The 12,477-nt window shown below is 42.7% G+C and overlaps 1 protein-coding gene across 1 annotated transcript; it reads right to left on the minus strand.

Moving 5' to 3' along the window:
- Nucleotides 1-217: 217 nt before the first annotated feature.
- Nucleotides 218-12,418, minus strand: FBXO39 (F-box protein 39). Its single transcript, XM_012445519.2, has 4 exons — nucleotides 11,890-12,418; nucleotides 9,186-10,289; nucleotides 2,696-2,872; nucleotides 218-2,360 (listed from the first exon to the last, which is right to left on the minus strand). Exons 2-4 carry the CDS (start codon nucleotides 10,209-10,211, stop codon nucleotides 2,232-2,234), a joined length of 1,332 nt encoding a protein of 443 aa, XP_012300942.2. The 5' UTR covers nucleotides 10,212-10,289; nucleotides 11,890-12,418; the 3' UTR covers nucleotides 218-2,231.
- Between the last annotated feature and the right edge of the window lie 59 nt (nucleotides 12,419-12,477).

Here is a 12,477-nt window from a genome sequence, read left to right on the forward strand (position 1 = left end):
CTTTTTGTCCTGATTTTTTTTTTTCCTTTCTTTCTTTTTTTTTTTTTTTTGAGACAGAGTCTTGTTCTGTTGCCCAGGCTGGAGCGCAGTGGTGCAATCTCCGCTCACTGCAACCTCTGCCTCCAGGGCTCAAGCAACTCTCCCTTCCCCAGTCTCCCAAGTAACTGGGACTATAGGGGTGCACCACCACACCCAGCTAATTTTTGTATTTTTAGTAGAGATGGGGTTTCGCCATGTTGGCCAGGCTGGTCTCGATCTCTTGACCTCACGATCTGCCTGCCTCAGCGTCCCAAAGTGCTGGGATTACAGGCATGAGCCACCGTGCCCATCCTTGTCCTGCTCTTTAAACTTAATATTACATTAGGAACATTTCCCCATGACATTACAAATTCCTCATAAATATGAGTGTAAAGACCACTTTCGGTTCAGTCCCACACCTGAGGACTGAGTGGTCATAGCAGGCTGAGCATGATGTTGCCTGGATGGAAAAATAAAGGAGACACAGGAAAAACAGAGGCAGGAGACTCGAGTCCACGATGCCAGTAAGTCAGGGGCTGAGTTCCTTCTGTGGGAGGGAGTTCCAGCTCTGAGCAGGTTCCTCCTCAAAGTGGGGCTTTTCCTGCTTCATCCAAAGTCAGGCTGGAGATTTCTATGCATCTGAGATCAGGCCCAGACAATGTCAATGTCAGGAGGCTCTGACATGAAGGCTAGCCTGGATAGAAAGGATTTCTAAACTGATGTCAGTGAGTAGAAAACATGATTCCATTTGCTCAGTGGTTACACACACCTTTTCAGGTGCACAGGTTAGCAGGAGTCAGGGTCCTCTTATAAAAACCTACTCTGGGGCTGGGTATGGTGGCTTATGTCTATAATTCCAGCACTTTGGGAGGTTGAGGCAGGTGGATCATTTGAGGCCAGGAGTTGGAGACCAGCCTGGCCAACGTGGCAAGACCCCATCTCTACTAAAAATACAGAGATTATCTGGGCATGGTGGTGCACGCCTGTAATCCCGGCTACTTCGAGGTTGAGGCAGGATAATTACTTGAACCTGAGAGGTGGAAGTTGCAGTGAGCCGAGATCACACCACTGCACTCCAGCCTGAATGACAGTGCCAGATTCCATCTGAGGATTAAGCTCAGATTTTTTTTTTTAATCTTCCCAAATTCCTATCTAAGGGGTCTGGGGAGTCATGCCCTACAAGCCATAAAGTCTCATCAGATGAGTTTTATTTAACCCTGTATATAGTGATTACTTTCCAATCTGGCTCTGGGATAACAAGGAAGACACTCAAAATGTTTTAACCCAAAATATATTTCCTTTCCATACCTTGAAATTGCCCTGCAAAGTCTCTTGTGGGAAACATCCACATTCTATAGATAATCTCCTTTCCCCTTTATTTTCCTCCCTTCCTTTCCAGATCTAGGGGATAATCAACTAAGCCAGGGACCGTCGTAAGACTCAGTAAGAAACATTTTACAACCTGCTCTCTCTGAAGTCTGCTATCCGAAAGCTTCCTTTGCACAATAAAACTTGGTCTCCACAATCCTTCATCTTAACCTGAACATTTCTTTTCTGTTGATCCCAGGTCTTCAGATAAACTCAACCAATTGTCAACCAGAAAATGTTTAAATTTATCTATAGCCTGGAAGCCCCTGCTTTGAGTTGTCCTGCCTTTCTGAACTAAGCCAATATATTTCTTAAATGTATTTGATTGATATCTCATGCCTTCCCAAAATACATAAAACCAAGCTGTACCCCGACCACCTTGGGCATATGTTCTCAGGACCTCCCGAGGGCTGTGTCACAGGCCATGGTTACTCATATTTGGCTGAGAATAAATCTCTAAAAATATTTGGCTAGAATAAATCTCTAACAATATTTTACAGAGTTTGACTCTTTTTGTCAACACGTCTCAAAAAAAAAAAAAAAAGGAAGCTACTCTGAGTGGCTTTGGGTTTTTAGCTCTGTGGATGAGTGAGGGTGTCAAAAAGCAAAACTGACAAAAAGAGAATTGACGCCTGGATAGTTGGTAAACATAGCGCTTTAAAGCCACTTGGAGCCTTCAGGTCATCAGCAGTTTCAGCCTTTGCAGGGCTGCTCATGTTGGGTGGAACTGACAAAAAGTGGGGAGAGAGAGGAGCAAAAGGGCAGGCAATGCCCAAATGTGGTTCTAAGAGAAGTAATTTTCAAGTTCAAAGTGCTCCTAGCTTTTTTCATCTGTAGAGTGCTTATCACATCATAGAGTAAGCGATGACAAAATAGTTAAGCTCTGAATCGATCAGCTTTCTGTACTTCATGTAAATTTCCCGCAGGGTCCTGTCCTCTTCACTCGTCTCATATCTGTTTGTATAAATTCTCACCTGTGTCAACAAAGAAATACATGCATATATGAGCGTTCACACACATACACACACACACACACACCCCTTGTGACTACAGTTTTCAGGGCTTGACAACAATTTAAATAACCTACACATACAGTTGTTGAATCAGGAAAATATGTTGACAAAATCAGGAAAAGACCAAACCCGACTACTAGGGAAGAGAGCTCCACATTCCCTTCTGTGAAATTGCTAGTTTCCAATGAACAGACGATTGTTCCCCACTGCGTCGCTCTGCCCTTCATTCCAGAGCAGAAGCACCATTTCTGGATGTTCCCACTCTACCCCGTGGACCCAGCCTGGGGGCCTCTTACCTTGAATGTGCGCAGGGCACACCGCCCTTCTTCCTGACTCTTCAGGATCTGCTCCACAAACCTAACATCAAGGAAAGCCCAGATTTTGAAGTAATACAACTTCCTGCAGGATAAGATGAGGACGTGCAGCTCCTCGTCGAGTGACTCATGGTTGTTGTTGAATTCAAAAGTTAATTTCTGGAAGAGCACCAAAAGGGAAGATGTGTGTGGGCAGAGATGCTGGGACTGGCTGGGTCATTTCCATGACCTGGCTCTGGGCCTGATAGCCATGATGGTTTGGGGGCTTTTAATTTTAATTTTTAATTTTTCTGGGACATATACATATATATATATATGGGATATATATGATGGTATATATCATATATAACCAGAATATATAAGGTGCTCAAAGTCTGTTTTTATGCCAGTCTCATGCCGTTTTAGTGATTATAGCTCTGTTGTATAATTTGAAGTCAGGCAATGCTTTTGTATGGGGTATATATGATGTAGGCATACCATGTGTAATAATCACATTGGGATAAATAGAGTATCCATGACTTCAAGCATTTATCCTTTGTGTTACAAATAATCCAATTACACTCTTTTAGTTATTTTAAAATGTACAATTAAATGATGATTGACTATAGACACCCTGTCAGTGTTATCAAATACTAAATCTGGTTCATTCTTTCTAACATTTTTTGTACCCATTAACCATCCCCACTTCCCTCTCCACCCCTTACTATCCTCCCCAGCCTCTGGTAACCATCTTTCTACTCTCTATCTCCATGAGTTAAATTGTTTTAATTTTTAGCTCCACAAATTTGTGAGAACATACAAAGTTTGTCTTTCTGTGCCTGGCATATTTCACTTAACATAACGACCTCAGTTGCATCTATGTTATTGCAAATGACAGAATCTTATTCCTTTTTATACCTGAATAAAAAAGCATAGTACTCTACTGTATGGATGTACCACATTTTCTTTATCCATTGATGGACACTTAGGTTGCTTCCAAATATTGGCTATATGAACAGTGCTGCAATAAACATGAGAGTACAGACATCTCTTTGATATACCAACTTTCTTTCTTTGGGGTATATACCTAGCAGTGGGATTGCTGGATCATATGTAAGCTCTATTTTTAGTTTTCTGAGGAACCTCCAAACTGCTCCCTACAAAGGTTGTACTACTTTAAATTTTCACCAACTGTGTATGAGGCTTTCCTTTTCTCTACATCCTTTCCAGCATTTGCTATTGCCTGTCTTTGGAATAAAAACCATTTTAACTGGGGTGAAATAATATCTCATTGTAATTTTGATTTGCATTTCTCTGACGATCAATTATGTTGAGCACCTTTTAATATATCTATTTTGCCATTTATATGTCTTCTTTTGAGAAATATCTGTTCAGATCTTTTGCCCATTTTTAAATTAAATTGTTACATTTTTTCCTATAGAGTTGTTTGAGCTCTATATATTCTGATTACTTATTAATCCCTTGTTAGATGGGTAATTTTCAAATATTTTCCCCCATTCTTCCTGTGGGTTGTCTCTTTGTTGATAGTTTCCTTTGCTGTGCAGAAGCTTTTTAACTTGATGTGATCCCATGTGTCCATGTTTGCTTAGGTTGCCTGTGCTTGTGGGGCATTACTCAAGAGATCTTTGCCCAGTCCATTGTACTGGAGAGTTTCCCCAATGTTTTCTTGTAGTAGTTTCATAGTTTGAGGTCTTAGATTGAAGTCTTTAGTTCATTTTGATTTTCATATATGGAAAGAGATAGCTGTCTAGTTTGATTCTTCTGCATGGATATCCAGTTTTCCTAGCACCATGTACTAAAGAGACTATCTTTTTCCCAATGTATGTTTTTGGCACCTTTGTCAGACATGAGTTCACTATAGATGAATGGATTTGTTTCTGGGTTCTCTATTCTGTTCTGTTGGTCTTTATGGGATTAATAAATAACCAGAATATATAAGGAGCTCAAAGTCTGTTTTTATGCCAGTTTCATGCTGTTTTAGTGAGTGTAGCTCTGTAGTATAATTTGAAGTTAGGTAATGTGGTTTCTACAGTTTTGTTCTTTTTGGTCAGGATAGCTTTGCTATTCTGTATCTTTTGTGGTTCCACATGTATATATAAATTTAAGATTCTTTATTTCTGTGAAGAACGTCATTGGTATTTTGATAGGATTGCATTGAATCTGTAGATGGCTTTGGGTAGTATAAACATTTTGACAATATTGATTCTTCCAATTCATGAACATAGAATATCTTTCTATTTATTGTGTCCTTTTCAATTTCTTGCATCAATGTTTTATAGTTTTCATTGAACAGATCTTTCATTTCTTTGGTTAAGTCCTAGATATTTAATTTTATTTGTAGCTATTGTAAACAGGATTACTTTCTTGATTTCTTTTTCAGATTGTTCACTGTTGGCATATAGATATGCTATTGATTTTTGTATGTTGATTTTGTATCCTGCAACTTTATTGAATTTGTGTATCTGATAGTTTTTTTTTTGGTAGAGTCTTTAGGTTTTTGCAAATGTAAGATCACATCATCTTCAAACAAGAATTCTTTGACTTCATTTTCTATTTGGATGCCCTTTATTTCTCTCATCTGATTGCTCTATCTAGGACTTCCAGTTCTATGTTGAATGGCAGTGGTGACAGTTGCCATCCTTGTTGTGTTCCAGATCTTAAAGAAAAGGCTTTCGGGTTTTCCTCATTCAGTATGATACTAGCTGTGGCCTATCATATATGGCTTTATTGTATTGAGGTATGTTTCTTCTATTCTCAGCTTTTTTGAGAGGTTTAATTATGAAGGGATATTGAATTTTATCAAATGCTTTTTCAGCATCAATTAAAATGATCATTTTTTTGCCCTGCATTTTGTTATGAGGTATCACATTGATTTATTTGCATATTTTGAACCATCCTTGCATCCCTGAGATAAATCCCACTTGGTCAGAATGAATGATCTTTGTAATGTGTTGTTGGATTTGGTTTGCTAGTAATTTGTTGAGGAATTTTCCATCAATGTTTACCAGGAATATTCGCCTGTAGTTTTCTTATTTTTGATGTGTCTTTATCTGGCTTTGGTATCAGGGTAATAACAGCCTTGTAGAATGAGATTAGAAGTATTCCCTCTGCCTCTGTTTTTTTTGGAATAGTTTGAGTAGGATGGGTATTAGTTCTTCTTTAAATGTTTGATGAAATTTAGCAGCACTACCATCAGGTCAAGGGCTTTTCTTTGCTTGGGGACTTTTTATTACAGCTTCTATCTTGTTACTTATCAATGGTCTGTTCAGGTTTTGGATTTCTTCATGATTCATTCTTGGTAGGTTGTATGTGTCTAGGAATTTATCCATATCTTCTAGGTTTTCCAATTTATTGGGATATAGTTGTTCGTTATAGCCTCTAATGATCCTTTGGATTTCTCAGATATTGGTTCTAATGTCTCCTTTTTTCATCGCTGATTTATTTGGGTCTTCTCTCATTTTTTCCTCATTTTGGCTAATGGTTTGTCAATTTTATCTTTTCAGAAAAAAACCTTTTCGTTTGATGATCTTTCGCATTATTTGTTCACTTTCCTTCATTCCTGCTTTAATCTTTATTATTTTTTCTCTTCTACTAATTTTGGGATTGGTTTGCTCTTGCTTTTTTTGGTTCTTTAAAGTGTATCATTAGAATGCTTATTTGAAGTTTTTCTTCTTTTCTGATGTAGACGCTTATAGCTATAAACTTCCCTCTCAGTATTGGTCACTGTATTCCACAGGTTTTGGTATGCTGTATCTCTATTATCATTTGTTTCAAAAAATATTTCAATTTCCTTCTTAACCTCTTCATGACCCACTGATCATTCAGGAGCATATTGTTTAATTTCCATATGTTCATATAATTTCCAAAATTTCTCTTATTAATTTCCAGTTTTATTCTGTTGTGGTCAGAGAAGATGCTTGCAATAATTTCAACTTTTTGAATGCTTTAAGACTTTTTTGTGACCTAATATATGACCTATCCTTGTGAATGAACCATGTGCTAAGAAGAAGAATGTGTATTCTTCAACCATTGGATGAAACTTTCTGTAAATATACTTTAGGTCTATAATGCAGATTAAGTCTGCTGTTTCTTTGTGGATTTTCTGTGTGGAAGAGCTACCCAACACTCAAAGTGGGGTGTTGAAGTCTCCAGCTATTATTATATCAGGGTCTATCGCTCTCTTTACCTCTAATAATATTTGCTTTATATGTCTGGGTGCTCCAGTGTTGACTGCATATATATTTACAATTGTTATATTCTCTTGCACAATTGACCTTTTTAGCATTACATAATGACTTTGTCTCTTTTTATGGATTTTGTCCTGAAATCTATTCTGTCTAAGTGTAGCTACTCCTGCTTTCTTTGGATTCCACTGGCATTAAATATCATTTTCCATCTCTTTGTTTTCAGTCTATGTGTGTCTTTATGGGTAAAATGTGCTACTTGTAGGCAACAGATAATTGAGTCTTTTTCTAAAACAAATCCGTTCAGCCACCTATGTCTTTTAATTGGAGAGTTTAGTCCATTTGTATTCAGTGTTGTCACTGACAAGTAAGGACTTACTCTGGCCATTCGGTTATTTGTTTTCTGGTTGTTTTGTGGTCTTCTCTTCCTTCTTTTCTTCCTTCCTGTGTTCCTCTTAGGGAAGGTGATTTCCTCTGGAGGTATGTTTAACTTCTTGGTTTTTATTTTATCTGTTGTATATTTTTAGATTCGAGGTTACCATGAGGCTTGCAATTAATATCTTATAACTCATTATTTTAAACTGATGACAACTAAACACTAATTGTATAAACAAACTAATAAACAAAAATAAAATTAATAAAACCATTTTACTTTGTCTCCCTACTGTTTAACTTTTTGTGGTTTTTATTTGTATCTTATTGTACTGTCTATGTCTTGAAAAGTTGTTGTTGTGATTATTTTTGATAGGCTTATATTTTTGTCTTTCTACTTAAGATACGAATAGTTTACTCACTGTAATTCCAATGTTACAATATTCTGTTTTTCTGCACACTTACTATTACTGGTAAGTAATAGTAATATTACTATAAGTAATATTACTATCACTAGTAAGTAATAGTAAGTACACATCTTGTACCTTCAGGTGATTTCTTATTGCTCATTAACGCCCTTTTCCTTTCAGATTGAAGAACTCCCTTTAGCATTTCTTGTAGGACAGGTCTGGTGTTAATGGAATTTGGGGGCTTTTTTAAATAAGGGACATTGGACATGTAATTCTCAGAGGAAGAGATTTTAGAATGATGGTGATCTCATCCAAGGTTGCAAACTTGAAATTTGGAGCAGTATACTTGGAGTATGCGAGGTGCTCATCCCAGCCCTGCAGGACTGGCTGGGTGACTATGGGCTGGTCACTGAACCTCAAGTTCTTCTGTAGCACATAAGGATCATCATGATGTCTGCCCTACCCCACCTTAGGGTTATGTGGGTACCTAATGAGGTATTGGCACCTTGCAGTCCATCCATGTTTGTAGAGATACATTAAACCTGGTAATATCAATGGTCACTGTTAGGGTCACAGCAAGGCAAGTCCACAGACCTCCTCCTTGTTCTCCCCTGCTAAGCCGAGCTCATAACAAAAACAGCCTCCAGCCTTGTAAACAGGGCACCTGGGTTCCAGGATGTGGTCACACCTGGCTCTCGAACCCAGGACGTTAACCCAATTAAGCAGAATGTCAGCCCCTGAGAACCAAGACGCAGTTTTTATTAGAATAGCACCAGGCTACCTGCAACCCCCTACATCACCCCCATAGTTGGTAAGCCAGGCTGCTGCCTTCACTGCCTGTGGTGAGGCAGCCAGCCTGGCAGGTTGAAATAAACTTGCAAAACCTGAGCCTGGGTCTGCCTCTCCATCCTTTCGGTCAACCTTACAGTCACGACCGCTGTGAGGTCCTTGGAAAGACAAAATGATACTGATCTTAAGGTGAGAAAACTGCTAGATCAGGGAGCAGCCCCAAAAACTCAGCTCTTCAGTTGTCTAAATCAAATTGGGTTTTTGTTTGTCCTGGTCCTCCCCATTCTGTCTTCCCAATTACCAGGCACTGGCACTGCTATCACCAGGCAGATCCCCTGCTGAGATCTGGCCATAGGAGCCACAGGATCTCCTACATGCTGCTGTGACCTGGTGGAAAGGTAGGAAGAGGCAGCACAACCGCTATTCACCAGCAAGGCACCTTCTGGCTCAGGCTTCATAGCTCTGAGTGGGGATTTAGGGGATTTCCTTGACTGACAGCTAACCAGAAAAGTCCTTGTGTCTGTGCCACATGTAGGAAGTGAGCAGCCTACCGTCATCTTGGGAGGAGGGGAGGCGGCTTGGTTGGTGATATTTCCTAGAACTTCAACTTGAGATCGAGTGACATTTGGGATCCCAGCTAAGAGTGGGCAGCAGTGGGCTTTCCTCTGGGGAAGCCAGTCACCCCAGTAGCAGTCACTCCTCACAAGTCCTACCTACCTGCAGAGTATGCCGGAAGGTGGGTAGGAGATCCGTCAGAGTGGGTCTCATGGACCAGTCTGGGTCACTAAAATAGCAGCTTCTCAGACTGAGGCTCCTGACCGGGATCTCCTGCAAGAGGATCCGGGCCAAGCACTCGTACTTCATGATGCGTTCAAAGAAGAAGTTCACCTTCAGATTGGTGGCATGCCTGGCTAACTTGGCCCAGGACATACCCCAGATGACCTGTTCATGGGGGTCATGAATGTGGCATTTGATGTTTATGGTCCAGAGGGTACTGGCATTGTTCTCACACAAGTTCTCAAGCAGCTCGTCGGAGATACAGTTGTAGTTGAGGGTCAGGGATACAAGATTGTGGAACGTGGACATGGTCTGTTTGAATTGGGGGCTGCTGTAGACAGCAAGGTGATGGCTGAAGTAGTCCTCGATGTTGAGCTCCGAGATCACATTCTCATTGCTCATGTAGCTAAGGGAGTTGAGAACGTGGCAGCCTTGCTCCACCATCAGCCTGGCCCCTTTTAGGTTGAGATAATCCAGGTGTTTGCCCATCTTCTTCAAGAAGAAGCTCAAGCTCCTGAGGAACGAGCTCCTGATGCTGTTCCTCCACACCAGGCGGTCCAGCTCCAGGTGTTGGATGGAAAGAGATTTCAGACGGTTGTTGCTTTTGCCCAGACAAGACAGAAGGCCCTGCATGGTGACCTGGAACTTCTTGGTCAAGACAGCATTGTAAGGACTCAGGAATCTGACCTCCAGGTGCTCCAGATAATGACCAAATTTCTTAATGTACCAAAGAGCTGACTCAAATTCAGATGCATGTACCCTTGAAGGTCTCCCGCTGAAGGTGATGGTCCTATACCGCCAGAGGTTAGCAGAATACATCATCTGGTTCCATTTTCTGCAGACAAGAGCAGCCTTGGACCTGTCCTTGTCTCCTAGCCACCAGAAAACACGGCACAGGCACACATCAGGCAGATTGGCCCAGTAGCTCTGGTCTTCGGGCTGGATCAGTTCACTTTCTTCATCCATCCAGGAACTGGGATGAACTGCAGCTGTGTGTTAGGCAGGGCTTCCAAAAACGAGGAAACAAGAGCAATCACTTGCTTTCTGTGGGGAGTAAAAAGGAAGAGCCATTACTTGTCAAACAGAAATTAAACTCAAATGAACCAGCTTTCTCTGTGGTCCCAAGTGTATTAGGCACCGTGCCAGGTGTGGGTGGTTCAAGGATAAAGTCATGATACAGTCCACACCTGCAAGGATTTCACAGTCTATCCAGGGACACAGACCAATTCAATTATAACCCAGTGAGAGAGTGAGAAGGTTCAGGCAGACTCACAGTGCGGGGTAGCACACACGGAGGGTGACTTATTCTGTTTGGCTAAGGAGGACGAAGAGAGGGCTGCTCAGGAGGTGACGTCTGAGCTGGGTTTTGAAAGGTGAGTAGGATTTGCAAGGCAGACCAGGTGGGCCTAGTGGTAGTGGTGGAGGAACTGATGCATTCTGGGTAGAGGGAACAATACGTGCAAAGCCACAGAACTGTGAATGCATGTGGTGTGCTCACATTGAGGGAACTACAAATTGGTCATCTGGCATTTGTTAAGTGGGCTGAAAATGGAGGAGCTGGATCACATGGGAGCAGCGGGAGGTGCAGGATCAAGGGGCTCTGAGCAATGTGGTAAAGATTATGTCCTAGAAGCCAGAGATTCCACTTCCCCTCTCCCCATCTGTAAATAGGGGTCATAATGGTGCCTTTCTCCTAGTGTTGGGAGGATTAAGTGAGCTGATACACAGAAAGCACCAGAATCAGTGCCTGCCACATAGTAAACGCTATACAAGACCTGGCTGCCATTAATAAGTAAGTTGGTGCTGAGGGGCTTCTGCAGCATCTAGTCTAGGAAGATAGGAATACAAACACATCCATTCCACAAATACGGAAGCGGAGGTGTTGAAGGTGAATAAAGGTTCCCAGGGAGAACGTGTAGTAAGTGAGGAGGTGGGATTCGAACCCAAGGTTGGTTCACCCTATCACACAGCTGCCAAGCAGGGAGAGAAATCTAAAGACGTCCTACCCACCGTGGGAGGGGAGTTGGCCCGGCAACTCCTGCGGCCAGGTGCTTCCCAGAGGAGGTGATGAGAGCAGCCCGCCTCTCCGGCGCGGGCCTCGGGGCCTCCCACGGCCACCACGGCCTGCTCCAGTTCGCGGAGCCCTGCTTGGGCTGCGCCCGGTTTGGGCTGCAGGGACGGCGAGCGCGCCTGCCCGCTGAGCCCGCGCAGCCGCTGCTCCGAGGCCAACTCCGTGGGCGCCTGGGGTTTGCGTCTTGCCCTGACCCAGGTTAAACGCCAGGCGCCGGCCGACTTTGTGACGCGCAGCCACCTGCAAGGTTCTGCTCCTGCCCCCAGCTCGCAGAGCCCCAAACCTGCAGTTTCCAGGTCAGTTGATCCCATGTGCAGAGGGCGAGACCGGCGGTGCTGGGAGGCTCGGGCGGCGCTCCGGGTGAGGATGGCATGGCCCCTGTCCTTCCTTCTGCACACAAGGAAGAGGTTGGGTCCGAACTTGGGGCTCAAGCCCGTTCAATTTCCTGCCTTTCCCATCCTGACCCAACCCCGGGTTTCTTTCGAAGCTGCCGCTGCGTGCTCAGTCCTAGGGTTCACTTCCCTCTTTTTAGACAAGGCTCCACCCACAAAAAGCCTTAAGGACCTGACTTACCTGGGCAAGGCAAAGCCTGAGAACTGCTTCCACCGTTTCGGTCGAGGAAGACAGGAATACAAACACATCCACTTCACAACTCCCGAAACGGAGGTATCGGAAAGCAGTTTAGCAAGATCTCAAATCACTTAAAACAGAACTACCATTCTGGTAGTGGCTGAACTAATTTACATTCCCACCAGCAGTGTGTAAGTGTTCCCCTTTCTTTGCAACCTCAGCAGCATGTTATTTTTTGACTTTTTAATAATAGCTATTCTGACTGATGTGAGATAGTATCTCATGGTGGTTTTGATTTGCATTTCTCTAAAGATGTTTCCCAGTGAGAACGTGTAGTAAGTGGGGTGGTGGGATTCGAACCCAGGGTTGGTCCACCATATCACACAGCTGCCAACCAGGGAGGGAAATCTAAAGACGTCCTACCCACACCTATTTTCCTCCCCTGGCACAGGCAGGGGCCCTAATGGGCTCCCCTCAAAGCCCAGGCAGAAAGGTGGGAGTGTGCTGTTTGCTGCTGGGTAGGTTGCATTGCTAGGCTTCCGCCAGCCACTCTCCCTGCCCAAAGCCTTCGAAGATGCCCCTCTCCACCTC

Source organism: Aotus nancymaae, unplaced genomic scaffold, assembly GCF_030222135.1.
Source record: "Aotus nancymaae isolate 86718 unplaced genomic scaffold, 86718_ANA_hifiasm-v0.15.2.pri h1tg000018l, whole genome shotgun sequence".
Taxonomy (NCBI): domain Eukaryota; kingdom Metazoa; phylum Chordata; class Mammalia; order Primates; family Aotidae; genus Aotus; species Aotus nancymaae.

Bases quoted from the DNA above. Each gene is read 5' to 3' on its own strand.
- FBXO39 (XM_012445519.2), bottom strand. From the start codon at position 10,211: ATGGATGAAGAAAGTGAACTGATCCAGCCCGAAGACCAGAGCTACTGG. The intron at 2,873-9,185 runs GTAGGTAGGACT...GTGCTCTTCCAG, and splicing joins CCTTCCGGCATACTCTGCAG to AAATTAACTTTTGAATTCAA. The intron at 2,361-2,695 runs GTAAGAGGCCCC...TTGTTGACACAG, and splicing joins GTGCCCTGCGCACATTCAAG to GTGAGAATTTATACAAACAG.